Below are 27,582 nucleotides of genomic sequence, written 5' to 3'. Positions count from 1 at the left end.
TTGCAACCAGGTTTTCAGGCGCAGCAGGAAAGAAAGTCATTCTTTTGTGTTTAATTCCAAATTTTTAATCGTTTATAAAAAAAAAATAAAAAAAATTAACCTCACTGATGTGCTCTGTATTTTCTGTTTCTTTGAATGGATTTTTATGGCACAAATTGAAAACATTGCCCAATTGCAGGGTCCTAATCATACTGTGGATGAAGGATGGTTAAATTAATTGAAACTTATATTTCTTCTTTAAGTATGAAGGTTATGCTGTGGGTTTTTTGCTTTCCTTGGGTTACAGTTGTTTATGCTGATTTACACTCATTTTAACTTTGGCCTTATTCTAATGGGATTGCGAGAATAATTGGGCATAACTTGACACCAGCGACATGGATGCAACATTGGGCGCATTTAGCTTCCAGGTTGCACCCAAGAAGGAAACTACAGGACTGCGTGTTTTATGGTAGAATACCCAGTCATTTTTGCCAAGAATAGTGATGGTCTTATGGTATTGATGTATAAATCATATAATCCAATAGATTTCTGTTTCATGATGTGCGCTCCTTTCTAGGTTGGTCTTCAGACAAGTTCTGTTACTGTACACCAAGCAAGTATCTTTTTCACAGCAGAAATGATAACTTCAAATTGTTCTATCATCTACATATCCCTGTGAAGCCTTATGGCCTTGTTTTTCCTCAAGAAAACTGGCAGTTTTAGTGATCATCTTGTCTGCTCATGAGTTTGTAAGCTTGGTACTCTTGCAAGTGTATATCTAAACATTTTTATTTATTTTGCCACATATGATTTCAATGCATAACAGCAAAATCTTCTATTTCTATGCACATTTCCTTTTTCTTTTTAATGAGCTAACGATACTTGATTTTGACTGTCAGTTCCATCCTATTGATGTTCAGAGGTTATTGTTTTGTTACTTCCAGTGAACAGTCAAACCCTCCCATCATGTTGTTGGAATAACTTTGAGTAATTCTTACATTTATGCTGAATATTAACATTAATTTGTCAATCACATCAGCCTTTGGAAGATCAGTATTGTGATCTGAATTATCTGCCTGGACAATAGACACTTGTTAGCTGCACCATTGAGACAAATCTGGGAAATAAAATATAAATGAATACCCATTGATGAAGGGCAAGTTATGCTGTTCAATCCTGATTTTAGTTCTTGAATTACTGAAATGCAAAGTAGCATTGATAGTTACTGCCTTTGAGTTCCCTCAAATAAGGTGCAAATCCTACAAAACCATCATTAGTGTACCCAAGATGGAGAAATTATATGCAGTTCTAAACAGATAGTCCCAGATTTGTTTATCTTTCCACTGAGTCCGTAATCACCTACTAACCTGGGCCAAAGGGCCTCTTTCTGTGCTGTAAAACTCTATGACTATAACCGCAAAATAAAACAAGCAAAAACCTTCAGTGAGCTCGGAACCCAGAAATCTGTCACAAGAGACTCTGGAAAGCTCCATGGAATTTGGTAGATGATGCAAACAGAATACATTTTGGAGTCTCATGTTTGGCAGGCCTGTTGGACTAATTTTGAAGGACCGTTTAAAAACATTGCAAAGTCTCTGCAGGTACTAGCTCAGGTTGCTTCTGTTTCACTCACCAAGAATGCTGTGTACAATTGACCCATGGCTTCAGGTATGGTGCTCTGAAAATGATCTGGCATGAAATTCTTAAACTATCTTGTGTCAATGGAATGCTTGTTTTCTGAGTTTGAGAGTTGTCCTTTAATGCAGAAAACCTTATTTTCGCATAAATGGCAGGGTTTTTTTCCCTGCAGTTTGACCGCATTCACTGCAGACTTCAATTTTTTCTCCCTTTCCCCAGTCCTGATCTCAAGACCAGCTACAAGAGTGCATCCAGTACTCGTGCTAATAAATTCTCCAAGTTATGCAGAATGTATAAATTCAACTAGCTTAAGCTTGTCTTGAAACCAGGCAGTCCGAGTATTTGACACTGGTTCATTTCAGGTAAAGTCCTTTCTCACAGAATGACATTTCATGAAGTTTGTCCTGCAGTTCAAAAGCATCATCAGTCAGATTGTGCGGCTCTCCTCACAACAGTGTGTTGCACGCCCAGGCTAAAGAGGTGCCAGGATTCGAAGCGATATGCAAGTTTTATTCTGCTATTTCACAGTCCTTAAAAAGACAAGAGAATTGAAAATGGTGCTGGATCTGAAAAAAAAACTGATTAAGCTTCCTGAGCAGAAATTCATCGTGATTGTCATGACATTTTGCCTTGGGGACTAGCTGATGGTACCAGGGCTAAGCATTCTCATTTCCAGATACAAGACTTGTATACTTTAAATTGGCATGGAAGAACCAAAGAAATGTCATTTAGCTTGGCCTCAACACTTAAGGTATTTGCCAAAATCTCTGTTTAATAACAGTCTATCTTTGCTTCAAAACTTGGCCAATTTACCCTTTAGATTGGCTTATGCAGGCTTGTGTGGGAGTTACCTAGAAAGATTATCCTTCGTATATGCAAACTAACTTCCATTTGAAGTGGGAGATAGGTCCAAGTGAACCTGGAGAAATACAAGTCTTCTTAGGATGTCACTTTTATTGGACTTCAGTCAAGGCATGTTTATCTGAAATGTAGGAGTAGTGGTTATCTTTAGATCCAGCAAAAAGTGGTCAAACCTCTGAAATTGATGATGGCACTTATCTTTTGTTGTCTCATAGGAGGCTTATGAGACACCTGCAACTCAACTTAGCATCTTGACAAAGTGACATGGGTGACTTAAGCATGCCCACCATTACTACAGGTAGACTATCCTTTATCCGAAAACCTTGGGACCAGCTGAGTTTCGGTTTTCGGAATTTTTCGGATTTCAGAAGGTTTTGGGAAATTTGTCAGGGGTCGGGCTCGGCGGGGGGTCGGGGTCGGCGTCGGGGGGGAGAAAAGAATATCGGACGGGTGGGGGGTGGAGAAAAGAATATCGGACGGGCTGCTGCAGCTATCGGACGGCCGCTGTATTGTTGGGTTCACTCTCCCGGTACCTCCTTCACACTGCCCGGCTCGGCCTGCAATCTCCTACCCAGGAGGGAACTCTGTGACCCTCTGCCCTGCTCAGCGTAAGTCGTGCGCCACTCTGGTCATGTCGTGCGCACGACCGCTGAACGAAAAAACTTTCGGTTTTTAGAGGTTTTCGGAAGTTCGGATAAAGGATAGTCTACCTGTATTCATGCTGTTTTACCCGAGAAAACTCTATTCGTGGTGGATGATACTGAGCTGTACTGCAGTGGGTATATTTTTTAATCTGTTGCCTTCCTTGGCATTCACTACTCGTCCTTTGTTCTCCAGAAGGATCGCTCAGATGGGATAAGTTTTCTTTAAATGTTCTTGGTATGTGAGTGATGCTGTGTTGAGTGTAAGGCACCTGGACCCCCAAACCAGTTAATTTGGCATCTCAGCAGGTAGTAACTGGCACTATGACAAATAATGCTGAGCCTTAAATCTGTAGAAAGTTATTTTGCCCATTAGGATGCTTTGGAGATGGACATTGGCCCAGGGGAAACACAATAATGTTGACAATTCAGCTCCTGTTTGCCATGAATTCTGATTCTGCCATGAGTGAATTCCATGTAGAAAGGTTGTCTCCTTGGTCCTGTGAAAGTGGAACATGTTCAAGTAAAGTTTTTTTCACTTTGGGCAGATGAATCAGCTGCAGTTGTTTTGTTTAAAAATGCAGAGTTTTTTGTGTACCATTTTTCAAGGATTATTCATCTCTTTATACAAAAACTTTCTTTGTGCTTCTGTGATTCCAAAAATCAAGAATGATAAAACCACAGTGTTGCGTACTACAGGTTACAAATAAATCAATTTGGACTTGCTATAGGTACATGGAGCAGGAGGCAGACCAATGGGATGAAGAGCAGAATAGAAAGGTTGTAGTTATAGGGGACCCGATAATTAGGGGGGATAGAAAGCATCCTCTGCAGTTGCGACCGAGAGTCCAGAAGGGTGTGTTTCCTACCTGGTGCAAAGGTAAAGGATATCTCTGAGCAACTGGAGAGGACCTTGGAATGGGAGGGGGTAGATCCAATTGTCGTGGTTCATGTTGGAACCAATGAGACAGGGAAGAAAAGGGAGGAAGGCCTGCTAAGGGAATATCAGAAGTTAGAAACTAAATTAAAAAAAACAGACCTCATGAGTGGTAATCTCGGGATTGGTAACTGATTGTGCTAATTGGCATAGGGATAAGCAGATCAGGAAAGTAAATACGTGGCTGAAAGAATACTGGCACCAGTACTGGGACAGGAAGGAGCTGCATCGTTGGGACGGGCTCCACCTGAACTGGAGTGGGACCAGTGTCCTTATGGAAGGGAAAAATAGGGTTGTCCATAGGACTTTAAACTAGTGAGACGGAGGGTTGGGGGCGGGGAAGCGGAGGGCTCTGGTGAAAATAACATAAGTCTGAAGATGAGAGAAATAGGAAATGAGAGTAATGATCCAACCAAGGTAAGGAACAAGGGTAACAAACGGTCAGGTAACAAATACAGCTATAGAAGGACTGTTAAAAATTAAGTAGAAGGAACAACTATTATAGACAAATTAAACTGCATGTACAGCAATGTACACAGCATCAAAAATAAAATGGGAACTGGAGGCAATAATCCGTAGCGAGGAACCAGATGTAGTAGGAATAACTGCAACATGGCTACATAAAGAACACACTGTCAACTAAATATTGCAGGTTAGAGCATAATCGGAACGGACAAGGAAGAAGGGGGTGGGGTAGCTGCACTAATTAGAGATAACATAATGGCAGTAGAAAAAAGGGATGTAACTAACAGAAGGATAGAAACAGAATCCATGTGGATTGAAAAAAGATTAGATGGGATCCATCACAATAAGGGTGCACTACAGACCACTTAATAGTGGAAATGAGGTGGAGGAAGAAATATGTAAGCAAATATATGAAATGAGTAAAGGACATAGAATAATAATAATGGAAGATTTAGATTTTAACTACCCCCAAATAAATTGGCAAGAGGTGGTAGCATAAAGGGTACAGGAAATGGAGTTTTTACAATGAGTGCAGGACTCCTTTCTTACCCAGGATGCAAAAAGCCCAAGAAGCGAGGGCGCACTCGTGGATCTAGCAATGGGAAATGAACTAGAACAGATAAGAGAAGTAAGCACAGGAACATCTAGGCAATAGCAATCACAACATGATACGGTTTAAGGCAAAGATTGAGAACGACATAAGTAAGACAAAGACCAAAGCAATAAATTGAGGGAAAAAGCTGATTTGAAGGGGACACCAAAGGTAAAGATGCGGGAGCAGGAAGGGAAGCCGTTGCAGGTGATTCTCTGGTTACGATTAGATAGATAAGAATGGAACCAGACGACTGCTGTCCCACTCAGCTGGACGACGGTGGAGAGGCATTGAAGAAGGATGGAGTGGTCAACTGTGTCAAAGGCTGCAGACAAGTCAAGAAGGAAGAGGAGGGATAGTTTACCTTTGTCACAGTCACAAAGGATGTCATTTGTGACTTTGATGAGAGCCGTTTCGGCACTGTGGCAAAGGGCGGAAACCTGATCGGAGGGATTCAAACATAGAATTACAGGAAAGATGGGCACGGATTTGGGAGGCGACAACACGTTGAAGGACTTTGGAGAGGAAAGGGAGGTTGGAGCAGAGGGATCTGGGGGTACAGATACACAAATCACAAAGTAGCGACACAGATTAATAAGGCCATAAAGAACAAAGCACTGGGGATCATTTCTAGAGGGATAGAATTGAAAAGCAGAGAAGTTGCATTAAACTTGTATAGAACCTTGGTTAAGCCACACTTGGAGTACTGTGAACAGTTCTGGTCTCCATATTATAAAATGGATATAGAGGCATTGGAAAAGGTGCAAAAAAGATTTACTAGGATGATACCAGAACTGAGAGGTTATACGCATCAGGAAAGATTGAACAGGCTGGGGTTCTATTCTCTAGAAAAGAGAAGACTGAGGGGTGGGTGACCTGATCGAGGTCTTTAAGATTATGAAAGGGTTTGATTGGGTACATGTAGAGAAGATGTTTCCACTTGTGGGCAGACCAGAACAAGGGGCCGTAAATATAAGTTTGTCACTAATAACTTCAATAGGGAATTCAGGAGAAACTTCTTTACCCAGAGAGTGGTTAGAATGTGGAACTCGCTACCACAAGGAATAGTTGAGGCGACTAACATAGATGCATTTAAGGGGAAGCTAGATAAACACATGAGGGAGAAAGGAATAGAAGGATATTTTGATGATGGGTAGGGGGAGGCTCCTGTGGTGCATGGACCTTTTGGGTCAAATGGCTTGTTTCTGTGCTGTAAATACTTTGCTGTACCATGTAATACTTTACTAATACCTAGAAATGGAGATGTCTGGCAACTTGCTGGCATGCACTTGCTAATTTCATTGTATTGTCTGATGCTAGCAATTTCATTTTGCCTAGCACTTACTTAGCTTCTTATTTTATAAACACTGCAAGAAGAAGATCTTGAGTATGTTCTTAAACTGTCTAACCTCCAGTTGAATAGACTGAAGATAGTCATGAAAAAGATGTGGGAAGGGGCAATCATGGTGCATTCTGCAGAAAGGTATCGAGTCCCAGAGATTTACAACATGCGTGACATACCCATCCATGGTGTATGGAGCATAATGTGGTGACGCCTACTGCACCTGAACAAGTGTAGTAGATATTTCCAGTGAAACAGAAACCAACAACCTTGAAGTTTCATGATGGAAACCATTTATTATACATTTACAATCATTAAAATACCAATTTATTTAATGATTAGAATGTTGGCACACATGCTTTCAATATGGAACAAACTTGTAACTATTCAGGCTGAATTCATAACAATTGAAACACGATGACTATGAAATTACTAAAGGTTTAAAAATAAGGATTATCAAATCTTTTTGTTTGCTTCGCCATCAATTAAATCTAAAATTACTACATTAAAATAACATTTAAAATAACATTACTGAAATACTGTTTTAAAAATCAACTTTGCTCACACAGAAATTAATACAAATGGATTTGTGCCATGATTTAAATTTATTGCATTCACTTGTGTTTAATATATTTGTACCACCAATAGAGAATATTATTTGTAGTGTTAAAATTGTGACTTTCCTCATTGGGTTTCTCTTGACTGGATGACAGCTCAATTCTGTTGTTTTTCAATAACTTGTATATAATGAAATATTATTAACAAGCTATACAGTTAAGTATGTTAATATGCTTTGTTTATATATTGTAATAGAGGTTTATTGTTTATCCAGTATGAATTTTTCAAGCCATGCTGCTGCTTTCAGTTGGTTCAGAACAAAGTTATTCATGAGTTTTTCAGAATAATTGCAATTTTTTAAGTTGTTCTGAGGAAGGAGGGAGAGAACATGATCAAAACTGAGGAATTCAAATTTGAAATGGCTAGACATTTTATACCAATGTTTGCAAATCTTGCAAGGGCTAATGAAGAACTTGCAGAAAAGATTGTCTGCAATTTTCTGCTTAACATTTGATGTTGTTGATTAAACATCTTTTTATAAAATTCAAAAAAAATGAGCCCACTGGATGGCCATTTACTAATGCTGATAATGTGATTTGTAAAATGAAAGAAAGGGAAAAAAATGAATAAATTAGAATTGGAACTTGTATGCTGGATCAGCAATGAGAGGTAGATGGAATATTGCATTCTTGCACTGAATTTTTTGTCAAATTGACTGGGAATTGAGCCCTTTGCAACACATGTTGAAAATTCTGAATGTTTTCATGGAAGATTTTGTATTGGCTTAAATTTTTAATTTATACGGTTTATTTTTTACTATTTAGTTTTTTTACAATAAGTGTTCTAATATTTGAATCACCCAATTTAATGATCAATTGGAAAAGTTTAATCCTTTTGTTTTTAAAACAATGTAATCAACAAGAATTTTACTGCAGTATTGCCTAGAAATTACTGTGTGCAGTATTCGCAACTAATGCTGTGCCATCAGAGTGCTTGCCCCAGCAGCAAACCGTAGGTGAGCCTGAACTTTCTCCAATTGATCATTTCAAAAACTGAAGCCAACTTATTTGGCTCCTTCCAAAACTTGGTGATACAGACATATGAAAATGACAGGCAGCAAAATACCATCTGGTGCATCAAGCCTGCCCCATGCAGTCGTGATACTTGAAGCACTGTGATTAGACATCCCCTCCCCATAACCAGCCATGTAATCACTTGGGAGAGGCAAAATGCAACAGATTAAAAACCCACAGTCTTGTACAAGGACAAATGGTGCTTTTGTCTTGTATTGAATAGTCCTGTTAATACAACCTAAAAGCCTAATTGGAATTGGCCATGAACCTTTAAAGAATTATGAACCATAACTCCAAGATCCTTTTCTCTCTCAACCAACTTCTCTTCCATGTAAAGTGGAAGTATACTTGGTATTGGTCCTGTCCAAAGGCCTAACCCTGCACTTGCCTAGGTTAAATACCATTTGCCAGAGTTTAATCCATTCCTCCGGTCCATCTAAATCCGCTTGCAGGAATGTGTTCTCCTCCACAGTCCTAGCATGCACAAGTTTTAATATCATCTGCAAAATTGTGGATCATTTCCCCAACACCTATATTTAGAGTATCTATCCTGGTGGCAACGTTTTTAGGACATGTTTTACACTCTTAAAACAGTGTGTTACTGTGCTAAAGTCCTCAGTTGTATTGGATACTGATATTGCTATTGTTGTTGGTCACAGGTGCCAAGCTGTTACCATAATGGCTTAATTCCTCAGCAAGATGACGCTAATCGTTTTTGGAACATAACATTATAAAAGTATACCTTTACCCCCGTGGTGAAACTGTTGAGAATAGATCAAAAAATGGTTCTCGCTTCCTATCTTCAATATTGCTTCATTTATACTAATGTAGAAAATATTGTACTGCATCAAAAATGGGACAGATCATGGTATCTCATTGTCTTTATATTGGTTTAAGTTATATTTCAGCTATGTAATGAGCTGTGTAATCAAATTACAGAACAAAAGGAAATATAATGTGGTAATTTCTTCTTGCTGATGGGAAAACACTAACTGTTTTAAGTGAAGTTCTGAAATTGGGTTTTTAGTATTTAATTTATTAGTGCTATACTGAAAATACTTTCAAGACCAGTACCACTGAGGAGCCACAGCCAGTTTCACAAGTTATCCAGAATTTGTGATCACTCATCAAGGAAAATGCTTTTCCTTTAATTTAAAAAAATCATTACATTTTTGGCTCAAATTTGCTTTCCAAAATTAAAAAGACTTTAAACCAGTATTTGTATAAAAACATAGTCTGATATTAAAAATGGTATGCATAAAGTGCTAATGTCAAAATAACCAGGAAAATTAGCATTTTAGGGAAGTACTGTAGCTGTATGTCTCCCTCAAAAATATAATAAATTAACTTCTTTTGTGAAAATCAGACAATCTTAGAGTGTAGATTGATATTTGCAACACAGGTTAACAAGGCCATAAAAAAGGCAAACCAAGCACTAGGGTTTATTTCTAGAGGTATAGAATTGAAAAGTAGGGAGGTTATGCTAAACCAGTATCGAACCTTGGTTAGACCACACTTCAAGTACTGTGTACAGTTCTAGTCGCCATATTATAAAAAGGATATAGAGACACTGGAGTGGGTGCAGAGAAGATTTATAAGTCGATACCAGAAATGCAAGGGTATACATACAGGAAACTTTTGTTTAAACGGAGGTTAAATATCCGGAACGCTCTATCCACCGGCAAAATTCAGGAGTCGGTTCAGATAACTATTTTTACTTTTCGTTGCTTTTTTTCTCCATTTGTGGCTGTGCAAGCGTGTAGCCGAAGCTGTTGCTTAGCTACAGAGACGCTTGCAAGCTGCGCCGACTGTTTTGAAGCTGTTGCTAAGCAACAGGGTTTGTTGCTTCAGACGGAGCTCTGAGCTCCGTATGTTTTAACATTAGCACTCGTTTCTCCGGCAGTGTTGATCGACCAGCACCAGCTCGGTCCCGTCAGTGCCGGATACCAGAAAGTTTCTTGTATTAGGAAAGGATGAACAGGCTGGGTCTGTTTTCTCTTGAAAAAAGAAGGCCGAGTGGTGACCTAATAGAGGTGTTTAAAATTATGAAAGTTTTTGACAGAGTGGATACAGAGAGAATGTTTCCATTTGTGGGGAAGAGCATAACTAGAGGCCATCAATATAAGATAGTCACCAAGAAATCCAATAGGGAATTCAGAAGAAACTTCTTTACCCAGAGAGTGGTGAGAATGTGGAACTCGCTACCACAGGGAGTGGTTGAAGCAAAAAGTATAAATGTATTTAAGGGGAGGCTAGACAAACATATGAGGGAGAAGGGAATAGGGGAATAGAGGGTTACATTGATAGAGTTAGATGAGGAAAGACTGGAGGAGGCTCGAGTGGAGCATTAACGCCAGCGTGGACTGGCTGGGCCAAATGGCCTGTTTCTGTGCTGTATATCCGATGTAATTTATTCTGGATGCTTTTTGAATTAATTCATTTTCTTTAATCTTGCTGATTTACTCAACAGAAAACAGGAATTATTACTACTGTTGACCAACATGGTCGGTACCCATCTATAATTGAATTTGGGAAGTATGAAATCCATACTTGGTATTCTTCACCATATCCACAAGAGTATGCAAGGTAATATTCCACGCAATGCATTATTTTTTGGTCCTGTGTAGAGTTTTATGTGTATTGATGAAGTCTGGTTATTAATCCAACTTTATTAAGTACTTGTCTTCACTTGAGGAAACAATGTGCCCTGTATGTCTTTCTAATGCATTATATTGATTGCACATGCTTTAAATGATGCCAGTCTTTTATTGTGCAGTGCCCATAATTTTATGTGTAATAATATACAGTTCATTTTTGTGACGAGTAATTGACTTGCATTATATTCACCACTTAACAAATGTGCTGAAATAGTTTTATGTAAATCAGCTTTGTGCATTCGTGAAGTCAAATGGGAAGTAGCCTAAACTGGATTTAAGCCCCATTAGCTTGGTGATGTAATAATAAGATATCAATATATTATAATGTTTATCAGTAGGCTGTAGAGTGATCAGCTTACATTATGTTGTAGTAGTTCCAGTATTCAAAATCTCACCATACATTGACGGCTTCTGGCTTCTAATATTGAAGATTTTGGCTAGCTGTCAAAGTACAAGCTGAAGAATTCCAAAATGAAGGACATGGCACTTGTGGAGGGCAGCCCCACACATTCCTTTGCAAAGTTGAAGTGTGGCTTCAGATATCTGGGAATAACCATAATATCCAGACTTGGAATTATATACAGAAGAAATTGTTCCCGTCCCTTTCTCTCTCTGTCCATGTCATGAGATGTGCTGATCTTGATAGAACAGTCTGCCAATGCTACTACAGGTACTAACAAAGACAAGCGTAATAGAGATGAATGTGCTCCCTTGTCTCCAAATGCTGCCTGTAGGAGCCCGAGAACAACAATCATAGGATTTCCACAAGCCCATCTCAAAATTGATACAATTTAAATTGTTTCAATTACCTGACCAAGATGGGAGACACACCCTCTCAAGTTTAAGATGTTAGTTTGGGCAGTCAATTATAGTAAGACATGATCTACAATCTGGCCTCCTCAAAAGAACATTTGGCTGCGCATGAGATCCTCCATGCCTTGCCACCACACGGAATGCCTTTTGTGAACTCTAGAAAAGGCCAACAGAGGTTCAGAAACACCGCATAGTAGTGTTAACACCATCAGCCCAGAGGGAGGCCTATATCTTGCTGAAGATTCCTTTAGTCTGTGAACTTTCTCCACATTTGGTGCAATGGGAAGCTCGCAACAAGATTCAGAGCCTGACCTGAGAAATACACAGCATGAGACAAATCCTTTTTAAAATACAGATACAAAATCCTGAAAGAGATGCATATTTTAAATGCAGCGATATAGCCTTAATGTTGGTATAACACCATACAAGTTACAGCTTGTTCCCTTTGAAAGAGGGACAATTGGACATTTTCGATGATGTAGGAAACATGACTGGACTATTTTAACTTCTGTTATACAAGATATTAACAGATACTTACAACAATCACAAGATAAAATTAAAATTTTCATTGCATCGCTTGACGATCAAAAGGACCTGCATAAAGGTTAGTCAATGTGGCATATACAGGCTGAAGAATTCAGCAGGACGTTGGCAGAGATGAAGGTTTACAGGTTGTGTAGAGACTTGAAGTTGGGGCTTTTTTCAGGGGCTATGTATGCTAAGAGCTGATCTGATAGAGGTCTTAAAGATTATAAAGGGTTATGATCAGATAAATAGTGATTGTTTCCACTTGTCATACCATATATTTGGCTTGGGCCCTTAGAGATCAATGAGAATAAGGTGAAACTGTACCAGAATCGGTATGTGCCCTGTTGTTCAAATACTAAGACAGAAATTAACTTAACTTATAAAATGTATACAGTCTGCACACTCCACCTAGGTCACTGACCAATGATTTTTCCCTGTTTAGTGATTAGGAAGACAGGTATTAACACTATTTTCAAACATTTTTGCAGGCTACCAAAGCTTTACCTATGTGAATTTTGCCTGAAGTACATGAAGAGTCGGAATATTTTGCACAGACACTCAAAGAAATGTGGCTGGTACCATCCACCTGCTAATGAAATATACCGGAAAAATGATCTGTCTGTGTTTGAGGTAGGGTGGATCATAAGTTTTAAGTCTTGCTACTGTTAATGTAGTAAACTGCATGTATTTCCCATATTGTGACTTAGGTGTTCGTTACAAACTGTTCTAACATCAAATTTGAGAACGTTGCTGCTGGGTAGTTATATGTCTATATGAATACCATTTTGGTTATCACTAATTTAGTAAATCCACGTAAACACAATGGGCCTGAATTTGTGATCGGCGGCTTCCGATGCCTCCGATCATCAAAAAACCTACGCATTTACCTGGTGGTCCGGGAGATACGGAGGCTTGCAATCCTGGGCCTCTCCTGGTTCGCAAACGCCCCTTGGATCACATGAGCCAGCCCAATCAACGAAAGAAGGAAATCCCCCTTCATACTTATGGGAGTTGCGTACGTACGGAACTGTCATAAGTATGAATGGGGATGACTTAAAAAATACACGAACACATGAAATAATTTTTTTTTAAACATTACATATATAAAATTAATTTAAATGACATTTAATTAAATATTTTAAACAAAAATTTAATTTTGGGGGGGAAATTTATGTGTTTTAACGTGGCTAACTATAAACTTACCTTATTGAGCAGGGTTTTTAATGTATAATTGAGAGATAACATTTTATTTTTCTATTTTTTAGAACTCTTATGCTGGTAAAAGCAGGCCTTACACCTGCTTGTACCAGGCGTAAGAATTCCACGGCCTTTCAGTGGGCGGAAGTTGGGCAAATGGCGCAACTCTCCACCCGCAGAGGCCCTTTTCCTGGGGATACGGAGGATCTGTCAAGATTCTTGACAGATCGCAAGTGCCAGGTTTCAGCTCATGCACTTCGCACGCCTAAACCCAGAACTTGCGCAGCCCCTACAGGCGCGTACGCACCCGTAGGGGCCGCAAAATACGGCCCAATCAACTTCTTGACCAATTCACTTCACCTATAAGGAAGCAGATATCTTTTTATTCATAGAGTAAAATTCTGTATGCAGTTTTAGAGTTAATAATCAAAATAAAATTGAAATAAATGCAAATGATTTAACTAGAGCAGTTTTAGAAGTTCATTTTCAATTTGAGGGTCACTTAATTTGATCAGCTAGATATTCCCTTCAGTAAGGGCACGTTTACACTATTATGTTCGTATTGGTTCAAAGTGGTTCTGCCTCACACTAGAACGAAAGTAGCAGTGTAAGCTTGGAGCCTGAACAAGCTAGAGAGAAGCAGAGTGAGATATCTCGAAGAAGGGAGTTTTACTCCACTGTGATCTAAAGTTACATCAGGCCCTTACTCCACAAATATTTAGCACAAGTTGAAAGTGATTGCACCAATGCTATATGTAATGTAAATGTACCCAAGACTTACAGATTGAGGTATTGTATCCATTAAAAAGCTATAATTGGATCTTTCACTTTTAGGGTAGCTTTCCTTGAATACACTGATTGTTATGTGTTTCATTGACTTTGTGCCCGAGGTATGTTTATATTACCTAAAATTTCAAATTAGTTTTGTAGTTTAACTGATACAGTTTGTATACAACTGTCCTCTCTAAGAAAACCATAAGTGAATAAACACCAAAAACAGTTTTTGACGTGCGGAATTGGGAGGCAATTTAAAAGAAAATGGTAATTGCTTGTGGTCCAGTAAAGATAATTATATGGTAGTGATTCTAGCCTGATTGTAGCAGCTTTTTTATTTTAAGACTGCAAAGTAACTGGTGTCACAGCATATATCCACTGGGTTTTAGTTATGTATGTTTAAACAAGGTTTATCTACCTTGCATTGTTGCAAGAGAATGTGTTTATTACGCTATAATTTCATTCACAGGTTGATGGAAATATCAGTAAGATCTACTGCCAAAACCTCTGTTTATTAGCCAAGCTTTTTCTGGACCATAAAACCCTTTACTATGACGTTGAGCCATTTCTTTTCTACGTGCTGACTCACAATGATGAAAAGGGTTGTCATCTTGTTGGGTACTTTTCCAAGGTAAGTGTTTTGGCAGTAAATTATAGAGTAAAACAACCTTTTTTTCCCCTTACTTAATTGGCATGAAAGGAACAAAGGGTTAGATCCTTGTGATGTTAGTCAAAATATTCAATGTCATTGATACTGATCAAATTTGAGCCTGTATTGTATGTAGAGCAGTTTTTATTATGTGCCCATTTTGTTGCACTTCCCTATAATTCTGTAATTTTCAAACTTTTTTTCTATATCCTGCAAATATTGACATTCCAGGGGAAGAACTGGGGGTAGGAGTTACTTGGGGGCCCTCTGCAAATATTGGCACATACCGAGAGAACCCCTGTTTTAACTTTCAAAAAATCCTTTTGCTAGTTATACAGCAACAGAACAGCACGGTAAATTAGAAATTGCTATATAATTGAAAGTCTTTTAACTAGTGCGCATCCATGCTGCATGAGAATTGTATCTCGCATGTCACACTTAAAAGCATCACATATGCAATGTTATGTACTCTTGTACATGAATGGCTCAAATAATTATTTTCTGTTAAGTTAACCATGCTACAGTAATTTGTTCAAGTATAGACAGGTAGGAAAACCTAACAATCAGAACTCAGTGGACACAAGGAAAACTAACTATCATGAAGCACCAACCTACACACAACCAACCAGATTGCTCAATTTTTTTCATAGCTATCAATCAGGAACCAGCAATTACAGTAAAACAAGCCAATCAAATCAATCAAACATTTTTTTTCCAATTTCTTGGCCATGAGCCAGTGATCATATAAAAAGGTACAAAACACAATTTAAAGTGCCCAAGCCACCTTGTGCTCCCATGTTAGCAAATTTCATCCACTGTTATTACTCTGACTTAGTCTCCACTGTCTCCTCAGGTATGACCCCCTCTGCTGCATTTCACATACCAATCGTAGACTCCATCATCCTTTGCTTCCTTCATTGTCCGACCCTGGTATCCATCTTGGACCAATCCTGATTGAGTGATCTGTTCAATTCACAAAAATAATTAAAACTAGTGGATAAACCAATTAGCAGGAAATCTGGTAAATCACCTCAATAAATATAATGGATCTTTTAAAATTCTTTACAATGTCCTTTTTTTCCTTTGTGTAAATCTGGTATGGTGTTGGAAGAAGGAATTCATATACCTGGGTAAGGGGAACTTTACAGACAGGGCGGCCTTCACCTGAGTTGAGGTGATACTTGTAGACAAGCAAACAGGATAAATAGGGAAGTGGGAAAGGTTTCAAAATAGTAACTGGAGGAGGAGGAGACATAGAGGAAGCAGAGCAGACCATCACTTCAGGAGAATTAGGGATGGTAGATTAAGCATTGTGAAGGATGACCGAAGTTATGTTTATATGAATGTAAGGGACCAAAGGGGTTAACTGGAAGTGTTGGTGAAAGGAAATAAATAGACATAAAAAGAGTAATACATTTATTAACTTGTCCTTGAGTTTGGTCAACAAAAATACCTGCTTGCGATTGCAGAGGTCAATATAACATGCAGGATAGTTTCAAATCTAATCATCTGATTTTCTTTGTGGCAAATAATAATTAGGTTTTATGTCTACAGTTGTAGATACAGCTACATCTATAGATTCAAGTTATCTATACACATTAGATGTGTTTATTCCAGAATTAGTTATCACTTGGAAATTAGTTGACAAAAGCACTATCGAAACAAGGTGATAAAATATCGGTTTCATGTAAATGGGTTTGAGTGTTGTATTGACTGTCAACTACTGTCGTTTGAATCCAAACAAACTGCCATTGTCAACTTTGAAGTGGACTGAAAGGAGCAACATGCTGACTGACTTTAATCAAAATTCTACAACCCAGTTACTAAGTGTTTGCTCCACACACTAGACCAAACAATTGAGATTGATGATGAAATACAGAGTACTGCCAGGATTGGTTTGATTTTCTTTTTATATGAATCAGTGGTATGCAAATAAGGTTCACAATTAAATGCTTATTATCCTATCATCAGTTCTTCAGTAACTCGTATAGTGGAACTATTTTTATATCCGTGTATTACAGAATTTCAGAGTGATCTGTGTAACTCATTTAGTGTTTAATTGTGAATACTGGTAGGGGAAGATGATATTTATGGTCCTTGATTAGTTCAGAATGGATGGATTCGCTCAGCCTCAGGCCCACTCGTTTATTTGTGTCAGAGCTGGTACTTGGAGTTATAGAAGGGAATAAAAACTGTAAATATGTAGTATAGATTAAGTACAACTGCCAGAATCTATTGGCAATAATTACCTTAATTGAGTGAGCATCTATCCAGGTTTTTGCACACCAAGGTCCACTTTTTCTTTTTGTTTCATTGTTCTGAAATGTTGCCTAGTGCACTAAAACGTACAAAAAACACACATCCGTTTGTTCCAAATTGTACAACTACATCCAATGTATTCAAAAATGTTCCAACTTAAAGGATCTCAACAAAATGTAATCATGAGGGGATTTACTTACCTTTTCAAACCTAGCCCAAGTGTGAATAACTCTGAGATTATCTCCATGAATAGTCTCTAATAAATACATCACCATATGAATGGGTATAACATCTAAATTCACCCTTTAACTCTTTCTTAAACCCTTTTTGTGACATTTCCACAATCCTGTTTATGATCTCATTGTGGTGCAGTGCTGGGTTTCTGTTCTTTTCCTTGGATGCTTTTTTAGTTCCATTTCTACATATTTTAATTGAATGCGGTAACACTGTACAGGCCCGTATTTTCCGATGCCTATGGGTGTGTACGCGCTGTGTACACACCCGTAGAGACAGCGGAAATGCCGGTTTCAGGCATGCAAAGCGCATGCGCTGAAAACCGGCATTTCCGATCTGTCAAGAATGCTGGAGAAGGGCCTCTGCGGGGGGAGAGTTCCACTTTCTGCAGAACCTCCGCCTGCTGAAAACCCTTAGAAATCTTACGCCTGGTAAAAGCAGACATAAGGCCTGCTTTGACCAGCATAAGAGTTTTAAAAAGTTTTTTTAAAAATTCGCTCATTTATCATTTTAAAATACTTTTAAAAAGGTAAGTTTATTTTTAGCCCTGTAAAAAAAAAAAAACTTTATTTTTTTCAAAAAATAAATTTTTGTTTAAAATATTTAATTTAATAATGTCATTTTAAAAACATGATTTTTATTTTATTTATTTATTTAATGTTTTAGTGTCTTTTTGGGGTGATCCCCATTCATACTTTTGACAGGTCTATCTGTCGAAAGTATGAAGGGGGATTCCCTTATTTCATTGGCTCGCCTGGCCCACGTGATCCCAGGGATGCTTGCGAACCGCCTGCGCCCCTGGGATACGTGGGTCCTGCGCATTTCGACTGTGGAGAGGCCCAGGAGCGGATGTGTCCAGACCTCGGGAGTCCTCGGGCAAGGGCGTAGATTTTTTTTCCGATGGGAGGCATCCGCACGCAGGAAGCCTCCTTTTGGAAATTACGGGCCTGTGTAATGTAATAATATTTAGTAACAATTCAGCTAGTAGATTGGTTCTGATGGTCGTAAAACTAAATAGAGCTACAATCCGGAACAAGCTTGTGAAGGCTTAGAAAATAAATGTTGCAAAACCTAATGTGCATCAGTTTTCCATTAAAAGTCACTAACTACCATGATTCAATAGTTGTTTTGCCTCATTAAAACACTGATGCCTAATTATAATATACACCATACTGAAATATAACCTAGAAATAAATAAATGATTCCACTTTTTTGTTCCTAATCTTTAGATACTTAATGCAACTTTCTCCTTTTCCAATCCTTCCAACTTCCACACCCTGGACCAGCTAATACTGGGGGGGAAGAGAAAAGTGTGGAATTGATTGGCTTTCTTCAGGTTCTGCAGTTGGTACCTGGTACAGATAATCTAGGCAATTTGTTAGCTATGGAAAGGCAGAATAATTATTTAATTAAACAGGTATTTCAAGTTTAAGTAGGGAAGCTGTCAGAAGTGTACGAAGATAGATGCATTTCTAGAACATTATTTATCATTTAATTTATGGTTGGATGCACGCAACCTCTTGAGTTTAAGGGTTCTGTGGCAGTCATCTGACAACAGTTCCAATCAAGTGATTGGAACAATGTCGTCTTTAATAAGGTTGTGTTATCACCGCCTTCATATGCAGTCTTTGATTCTTCTTGTAATTTCTCACTGGAGCAGAATGTGACATCAGTCTTAAACCAAGGATTATAGACCAGTAGGTATTTACCAGAAAAGCGTATTATTTAATTTAGAGACTTCAAATCTGTGATAGGAATATAAAGTATGTCTTGATGGTTCCCCATCCCTCTCCAACCCTAACCAGGCTACAACTTTTATCAAATCAGTTGCAATTGTGATTTGGTATGCTTGGGAGAACCAGAACTCTCAACCTCACTTCGACTCAGAAACTTGGGCCTACAATGGTCTCTAGCTGAGTTTAGAGGTTCGATACTTAAAATAATTGGTCCCCATTTTGCCAGAGACTTTCAAAAATTACAAAATAAAACAAGATTTGCACATTGCACAAACAGTTGAAATTGTCACATATCTACACTGTTATGAAATATTTTGAATAACTGAAGAAAACTGATTGAACCTAGTTAGATCAGACTCCAATATATTTTGTCCTGTCCAGATTATTTTGAACCTTGTTCTACCTTTTTAATTGAATTCAGGATTCGTATCATCTTTTTCCCGATGCAGGTAGCTGCAGACCCTTTTAAAACCAAACCAGCACAATTTGTGTTAGTCATCATGAAAGTTCAAGAACTTTTATATAAATGTTGATGATTTTTTGCACACCGCAATCCCCCTTACCACCGCACTCTACCCACACCCACATTTGTATGTGATAATTTTGTGTTCTTAAAACACTTATTGTATCAAAATCCCTTCTTGGGTGAATCTTCATTTTCCTTTTAAAATATAATCTTTGCTTGCACATACTGGAAGACTATTATAATTGTCATCAGAAGATGATTCAAATATGTACTTGCTGTGACTAGGGAATGTGTTATTAGGGATGGGGATAACATTAGCAACTGCATATTGACCTGGAGTTTGCAGTCAGCGGTGAAGGAACTACGCTCGCCGCTGACGTTGGGGAAAAAAAGCTGCCCACGTAGACTTCCATTTTTCTGGCGTCCGTTTCAATTTGGCGCCTTATACAGGGGATCTGTGGCGTCGAGCAACAGGGCAGGCAGCAGGCAGGCTGATCAGATTGAAGAATTCTCACAGACAGCAAAGCAGGAAGTAAAAAGCAGGGAATATAAAACGCATTTAAATCATTGTACAGAAAGCAAAATAAAGATTGGGACATACACATGGGGTTAAGTGAGCAACGTAAATATCAGAACAAAAACTTTTTTTTAAATTTATTTTATGAAAATTTTGCAATTTTTAATGTTCTGAGAGAATGAGACTCCACACTTGTAAAATTAGTTTTTCAGGGCCAGAGAGGTTGTTCAGCAGTAATTATGATTTAGTACACTGTTAAAAACTCAGTTACTCCTGATTGAACAAGGCTTAACTTTATCATTGCTCCTTAAAATGAGAATAGTGTGTAAGTAGTTGAAGTTCATGACAAATCAGTGATTTTTAAATGATTCCATCTGCGAAGACTGCAACAGCGCACCCTATGGAGGAGCAGGGTGTCTCTGACAGCAACTTCTGGATTGCCGCATTTAATTGTGCATGTGCGGACTCCAGAAGTTGCGGTCAGTTTTACGCAGTAATAACAGCGAGCGCTGACAGCCTCGCTCTTATTACTACTGCAAATTCCAGGCCAATTTTTTTTCAGTATTTGATAATAGAGATTCACTAGCGATCTAGCTAATACAGCAGTTCTGAAACCAAGATGTAATGATGAGTTTCGTACAGTTTTTCATCTCCACCACATTCAGTACTGAGGTTTATGGTAAGCCCGATGTACAAATTCTCTGTCTGCAGTAGGAGAGTTGAAGTTAGATATGCATATATCAGCTAAAGATACAAGCTTGGAATTGTTGGGGTCTGTCCATGTGTCCTGTGTTAGTTTCACCAGAGCATCAAGTGTGGGACATTTGCTGTAAGAAATGGAAAAGATCTACAGTAATCCTTATTGCGACAGTAATAAGAACAGCAATATCAACTTCTTCATATCCTGGAACAGATGTTTATATGTGTATTCCCCCACTGATTCCCAGGATTATCATAAAGACAAGGACAGAATAACCCTAATTACTACATATTGCTTATGATGTCTTTGATTTCACCCAATTTTCTTTCTTGTTAGAATATGAATGCTCGAAAAGAGAGACCTGTAATGGCTATTTTTTAAGTGATGGCAAGTGTTAGCCTTTGCTCAGTAGTAGCGCTCTCACCTTTGAGTCAGAAGGTTGTGGATTCAAGACCCACTCTAGAGACTTGAGCACATAATTTAGGCTGACACTTTAGTGCAGTACAGAGGGAGCGCTGCACTGTCGGAGGGTGCTGTCTTTCGAATGATACATTAACCCAAGGCCCCACCTGCCCTCTCGGGTGCATGTGAAAGATCCCATGGCACTATTTCAAAGAAGACATGGGGAATTCACCTCAATATCCTGGCCAATATTTATCCCTCAACCAACATTACTAAAACTGATTATCTGCTCATTGACGTAATAAAACTCACTACACACTTGGTTTGAGCATAAAGCAAGGCTTTAATCAACTTGTTTCAGAACATGGAGGTCTAGTTGTATTTCACTAGTTCCTTGTCTGACAAAATGTCCCTGGAAAGCTGGGGCCAATGCCCGAGTATTTATACTCCTTGGACGGCGCCACCAGCTGGCCGTCCAGTGTTATTTCATAGGTAGTTTCTCGATGATGAGACTTATGACAGTCATTATCTCATTGCTGTTTGTGGGACCGTGTTCTGCGCAAATTAGCTGCAGCTTTTCCTACATTATAGCAGTGACTGCACTTCAAAATACTTCATTGGCTGTAAAGTGCTTTGGGACATCCTGAGGGTGTGAAAAGTGGTATAGAAATGCAACTTCTCTCTATTTTATTTACTAAAATGCTGCATGCCTAAGGTCTACTTCTGAAAGTGATTAACAACATGAAATTTTAAACCTGGTTCCAGAAAAGGGATAGGATATCACCGCATGATATTCTCTATTTGTAGAACTGCTAAACAGTCTTAAAAAGCATTTCTTTCATAGCTGCTGCCGTAGCCATACTGGTAATGATTTATTCAGAGTGAGGATCAATTGGCGAACCATTGGTTAAAAATCCAAAGGTCTAGATTTGAGAAGGTTATGTAAAATAAGGCTGCTTCTAATGTAAGAGTGCTGCTAAAAACCTGAATTAGATCTAAATCTCATGTTGCACAAGCTGTAATACTAGATAATATACACTCTCTTGGGCCTGAGGCTACAGTTGTAATGTAGTTCCTGATGTGAAAAACTGGCTTTCTGATGGCTGTTGTGTCAGCCAGTTTCATTAAATTGATTGTGTGGCCACTGATCTCCATTATTTCATTTAACATGAGAACAACATTAGACCACGTCCAGTATTTCTGCTTAAGATAATACCTGAACGAAATGTGGTCCAAGAAATCGCAGCACCATTTTTCTTTCCCATCTGACAGAATTCTGAATTGGAAAGCAAGTTTACCTTTGAATGTCAGGAGAGTTTTCTGTATGTCACAAAATAACAAAAAATAAGGAAATTCAATGAAGTGTTGGTACCCTGCAGACACAAAACTTCATGAGAGAAAGACTTGCATTTATATGGTGCTTTTCATGACCCCAGGATGCCCCAAAGCGCTTTACAAGCAATTTTGAAGTGTAGGGTCACCGTTGTAATGTAAGAAATGCGGCAGCCAATTTGCACACAGCAAGCCCCCACAAACAGCAAGAAGATAATGACCAGATAATCTGTTTTGGAGTCATGTTGGTTGAGGGATCAATATTAGCCAGGACACCAGGAGAACTCTTCTGCTTTTCTTCGAATTGTGTCATGGGATCTTTGACTTCCACCTGGGAAGGCAGACAGGACCTCGGTTCAATGTTTCATCTGAAAGACGGCATGTCTGACAGTGCAGCACTCCCTCAGTACTAAACTGAAGTGTCCACAACCTTCTGACTCAGAAGCGAGCGTACTACCACTGAGCCAAGGCTGAACATCTGCATTGGTACTAGAAAAAGATCCTATTGACTACATTAAATAGCATTCCATTTCTGTAGTAGCTACAGCGCAGGGTGATTTCAACCATATATTATATAGCATTTTCGCAAACTCTATCCGAAATAATTCATCCTTATCAAAATTGTCTTATGCAATTTGACAGCGCTACAGCTTGATTTGTAAGCAGAGGAAGTCTCCCTCTTCCTTACTTTTGTGACATTATCCGCCACAAGCCATAGATAACAAATAAAGAAGGAAGATTATGCACCTTTAACTGTAGCTTTTTTTTTAATTTTAATAATTTTTCCTCTCCCCATCGAGATCATTTTGAATGTTTTTGCTTCCCAGGCTGTGAATTGGGCCATGCACAAGTTGAGGCCAGCAGGCCAGGGATGCAGCACATTCCATGGCCTCTTCAAAATGCTGTCTTAGGTTGCTGCTAGGTGCGCAGTCTGATGACAGCTTGCCCTCTGACTCTTCCTTCCCCATACAGGGAAAGACTAGCATTCTGATTGGCATCCTTTTTGCATACTGTGGCTGAAATTAGGAACTCTGTAGAGTTAGTGAATCAAAGCTGCACACACCACTTAGGGCACTATGCATTGGTGCATTTCAGGGTGTCATGGTGACATCCAATTTTTCTTCAAACGGTGAATTCATGCTTATATTCATCAATTAAATATTCAGTGACAATGCCATTCAGGATCATATCCTGGATTATTCATTTGCTGTTTGGTTTTCAAAAGCGCCAGACTCCTGTTGCTGGTTCCCTTGTTTAATTGTCTGCGGTTTGACTTTTTAATATCTGAAGATAACAATGCTAGGCATCATATGCAGTGCAGCGGGAGGGTTGCATGTTGAAGGGATAGGGATTCCTAGTGATTTTCCTGTGGATAAGTTGACCTTACCCATGTCACATGGATGCTAATTTAATTTGGAAAATGAAGACTACACGTAAAGGTAAGTAATGTATTCTTTCACCTTTTGGTGCAGGTATAACAAAGCCTGCTAGTTTTGTAACACATCTATTATTTGGATCAGTCTAATAAAGTGGAGTGCAATTCATGTCGCACCATACTGCTTTAATTCCCTGCTATATATTGATAAGCAAAATATGTTAAATGATTTTAAATTACTCTGCTGCACTGTTTAAAATGTGCTTATTTCTGGAGCAGCACAGTATTTACACCTTAAATTGATCCCATTAACTGTTGGATGTTAATTTGAATTATACATTCATGTTATGTTTTGTACAAAATATAACCCATTACACATTTTTAAATGTTAAACGTGTCTGAGGTGCATTTCAGAGGAGGCTGCTATGCACACCACGCTTTTCTAAGGAGTGTGTACTTAGATTGCTATATTGAAAAATTAAGTTGAAAAGATTTTATGACCTGGATAAACCTTGTGCATTAACAAGTTTGTCAAAGAGCAGAGATGACAACTTGGGTTTGATTGAAAACAACAGTAACAGATTGTCATATATCATTGTTATTAACAATCAGTGTTTGCCTAGATTAGTGTGACATTTTGCAAGGACAGTGGTAGGTGACATGTGTTGTCTGCATCAGCAGTGCACTGACAAACTAGGTCTATTTCTCCTTCCCTCAGGAAAAGCTTTGCCAGCAGAAGTACAATGTCTCCTGCATAATGATTATGCCCCAGTACCAAAGGCAAGGCTTTGGGAGGTTCCTGATTGATTTCAGTAAGTGCTCTGCTTTGTTTGAAACCGTGTTCCAATGATCTTTGTCAGAGAGTTGGGGGTGTTAGTTCTTGTAAGTAACGGGCTACAAAAATTGGTAAACGCATGCATTTTAATCTTGATGTGACTGCTTTGATTTGTGCATCATTAAGTAATAGAATATTGTCACTTATTTGAGGGCTTGCTACTCCTTCAAGTATGAAAATGTTACCCTTCTGATTCCTCTCAGCTTGAATTAAGAATACAACTGTCAGAGCATATGCCAGCACACAAAGCCAGTAGGCTGAAACAAATTGTTAAAGGTTGAAATGAAACAGAGTGCAGTCAATTTAATCAGTATGTTCTATAGATCAAACAGTTGGGTACAAGAAAAATTTTAAATATTTCAAAAGCTTTTTCAAATATAATAATTATATTTTATTCAAGCAATAGGAAACTAAATGAAGCACAGATGATGCGTTTTGAAAATTACTTTTGATACTTTCAGGAAATGGTCATTGATCTCTTTCTAAGTCTCCGTGAAAGAATGTCCCTTGCGTTATACACAAAGCAGTCTCAAGTTCTGTAAAATTGGTATTAAAGATGCAGTGTATACTGGCCATCTTCCCAGGCTGCCTCTTCTGTGTCCTAGGAACACATAACTCAGCATGCAAATATGTACGCCTATTCCAAAGTAATGGGGAGTGAAAAACAACTTGCTTTATGAGATCTTCTGTTAAGGGCTCCTGGATTGTTCTCATGGGCCTCTAAAGGGCTGCATGAGGTCTCAAAACATTTGGGTAGAAACATTCCCACTCTGACCTCTTCATTGCTGTCACTTGACTTGAGGTCACAGTAACCAAGCACTATCTCCCTCTTAGAATATCCGTTTGGTAATGAGCCTAGCAAGATCTAACTGTTCATATCCAATCATGCATAAAATAAAATAATATGAAGGCTGGGATTTTGCTGTGCCCAATAAAGTTTGTACTGTCGGTTTTTGCCAAAACGTAGCCCCTCAGTTGCAGCTGGGAGGGCCCCACGGTGCTCGGAGAGATTTGCATTAACCAAGCTGTTCCCTTGTTTTTGCAGAATTTGGTTTTATTGTAACTTTTTCTATAGAGGGTTTTCGGCGTGGTGCTGGGATGTGGAATCTGCTTTGGATAGTACTAATAGGGCATTTAACAGTCTCATTGTAGCAAATTATATTGGAAGGATGCTGGTGTTCTAGTAATAAGACTTTTGTAAGAAGCTCCCATGTTCTCTGTATTTACAACAAGTAGTATAATGCTTTGAGTAACTCATAGGTCAACTTGTCTGCACTGTTTCGTTGTATTTTGTTTTTTGTGTGGTCTTTTTCTTCTAAGTAATTAATGTTTAAGTAATAGTATTTTACTCAAGGTAGTTATAAGCATTAAAAGATTCAGAGTGTGTATATATGGTGCATTGTAACATAAGCTCATGTAGGTACAGCTATATTTCTTAAAGGGAAGAATAATTTGACATTCTGCAGAAATTGGTGCAATATTTTGTTTGCTTTATTTGAAAAATTGACATTCCTTTCGGTCATTAATATTTCCCCAATAGACTTGTACTTGCATTTTCTGTACAGTTTGAAATAGTTGTTTCAAATAAAATCATTGTTATAGGTTTAAAAAAAATGTAAAATATTTCAATGTTGTATTGTGTGAATATTAACCTAAAATGCAGGTAACAACTCTAATTTTTTTAAGTTACTATAGCTAATTGCTTGTCCCAGAGAGAGGTTTCAGAACAGAATCTGGCTGATATCATTGCAAAATCTGTTGATTTAATGATGCATGATTCTGAATGGTCTGAGCATTTTGTCAGCATTTCATGGTTTGCTGATTATTCTCTCAATCTCTGCTTGCGAACAGCTGCATTGCTTTTTTAACCATTATCTTGGTTCTGTTTATCCCATTGCAACTTTTCCAATGAAGATATGATCAAAAATGTTTCTGCTTCTTCACTTGCATCCTTTCATTCTTCTTCCCCATCCCCAAAATATGTTTTCATTTCCACTCCAATGTTTTTACCCAGTTCCTTGCTGTAATGTTACCCTACCTCATTTTTGATCCTGAGAACAGAAAAAGAAAGCTAAAGAATATGAAAGAGTAAGTTAATACAATGAAGGAGAATAAAAATATTAAACAAATGGAAAGGAAAATGGAAAAATAATCGAACAATAAAGTGATGGGAATGGAAAGAGAAAATTGCCTTGTAAGTAGGAGAGAGGCTTCTTCGACAGCACCTCCCAAAACCCGCAACCTCCACCACCTAGGACAAGGGAAGCAGGAGGATGGGAACACCATCACTTCCAAGTCCCCCTCCAAGTCATGCACCACCCTGATTTAGACATATATCGCCATACTTTTATTGTCAGAGAGTTGAAATTCTGGAACTCCCAACCCAATTAAGGGAGTACCTTCACCACAAGGACTGCGGTGGTTCAAGAAGGCGGCTCACCACCACCTTCTCAAGGGCAACTAGAGATTGGCAATAAATGCCAGCCTTGCCAGCAACGCCCACATCCCAAAAATCTATTAAAAAATCTCCTATTCTCTCACCATTAAGAAAATATTCCAATTTTTCTTTCTCAGATCCAAAGCAGATAACCTTGCACCTCTCCACCTTGAACTCCATCTGCCATAGTTTTGCACACTAACTTAATCTGTCTATGTCCCTTTGCAACTTCCTGCTCCTGTCCACACAACCTGCTGCACCTCCTAACTTAGTGTCACCTGCAAACTTGGATATACAACTCGCTGTCTTCATCCAATTTATTTATATCCCTATTTAATTTCTCTTCCCGCCTCCAAATTCAGAATAAAACTATAGAGGACTTTTAAAAACATTTTGCCTCATTACTTTGTGGTTGCGTTATGTATTGACCTGTGTAGCCAAGGTTAATCATCGGAAGCGAATCCTCTTTACTTTGTACCGATTCCCTGCTGCCTTTTGAAGTGCATTTTCCAAATGGAGACAGCTGCCAGCTTCCATTAATTATCTAGTATGGGTTTTCTCTAATTGTGATTTAAAGATTACTTC

The 27,582-nt window shown here is 38.5% G+C and overlaps 1 protein-coding gene across 1 annotated transcript in view; it reads left to right on the top strand.

Annotated features, from left to right (window-relative positions):
• The window catches only part of kat6b (K(lysine) acetyltransferase 6B), a 144,224-nt gene that overhangs the window by 91,763 nt on the left and 24,879 nt on the right, over window positions 1–27,582 (top strand). The window contains exons 9-12 of the mRNA XM_085970442.1: window positions 10,557–10,672; window positions 12,573–12,714; window positions 14,525–14,686; window positions 24,444–24,537. Coding sequence (XP_085826568.1) covers window positions 10,557–10,672; window positions 12,573–12,714; window positions 14,525–14,686; window positions 24,444–24,537 — 514 coding nt within the window. The remainder of the gene's footprint in view (window positions 1–10,556; window positions 10,673–12,572; window positions 12,715–14,524; window positions 14,687–24,443; window positions 24,538–27,582) is intronic.

Source organism: Somniosus microcephalus, chromosome 29 (genome assembly GCF_052327205.1).
Source record: "Somniosus microcephalus isolate GS21.2 chromosome 29, FLI_Smic_1.0, whole genome shotgun sequence".
Classification (NCBI taxonomy): Eukaryota; Metazoa; Chordata; class Chondrichthyes; order Squaliformes; family Somniosidae; genus Somniosus; species Somniosus microcephalus.
This window is presented reverse-complemented; position numbering and strand designations above follow the sequence as displayed.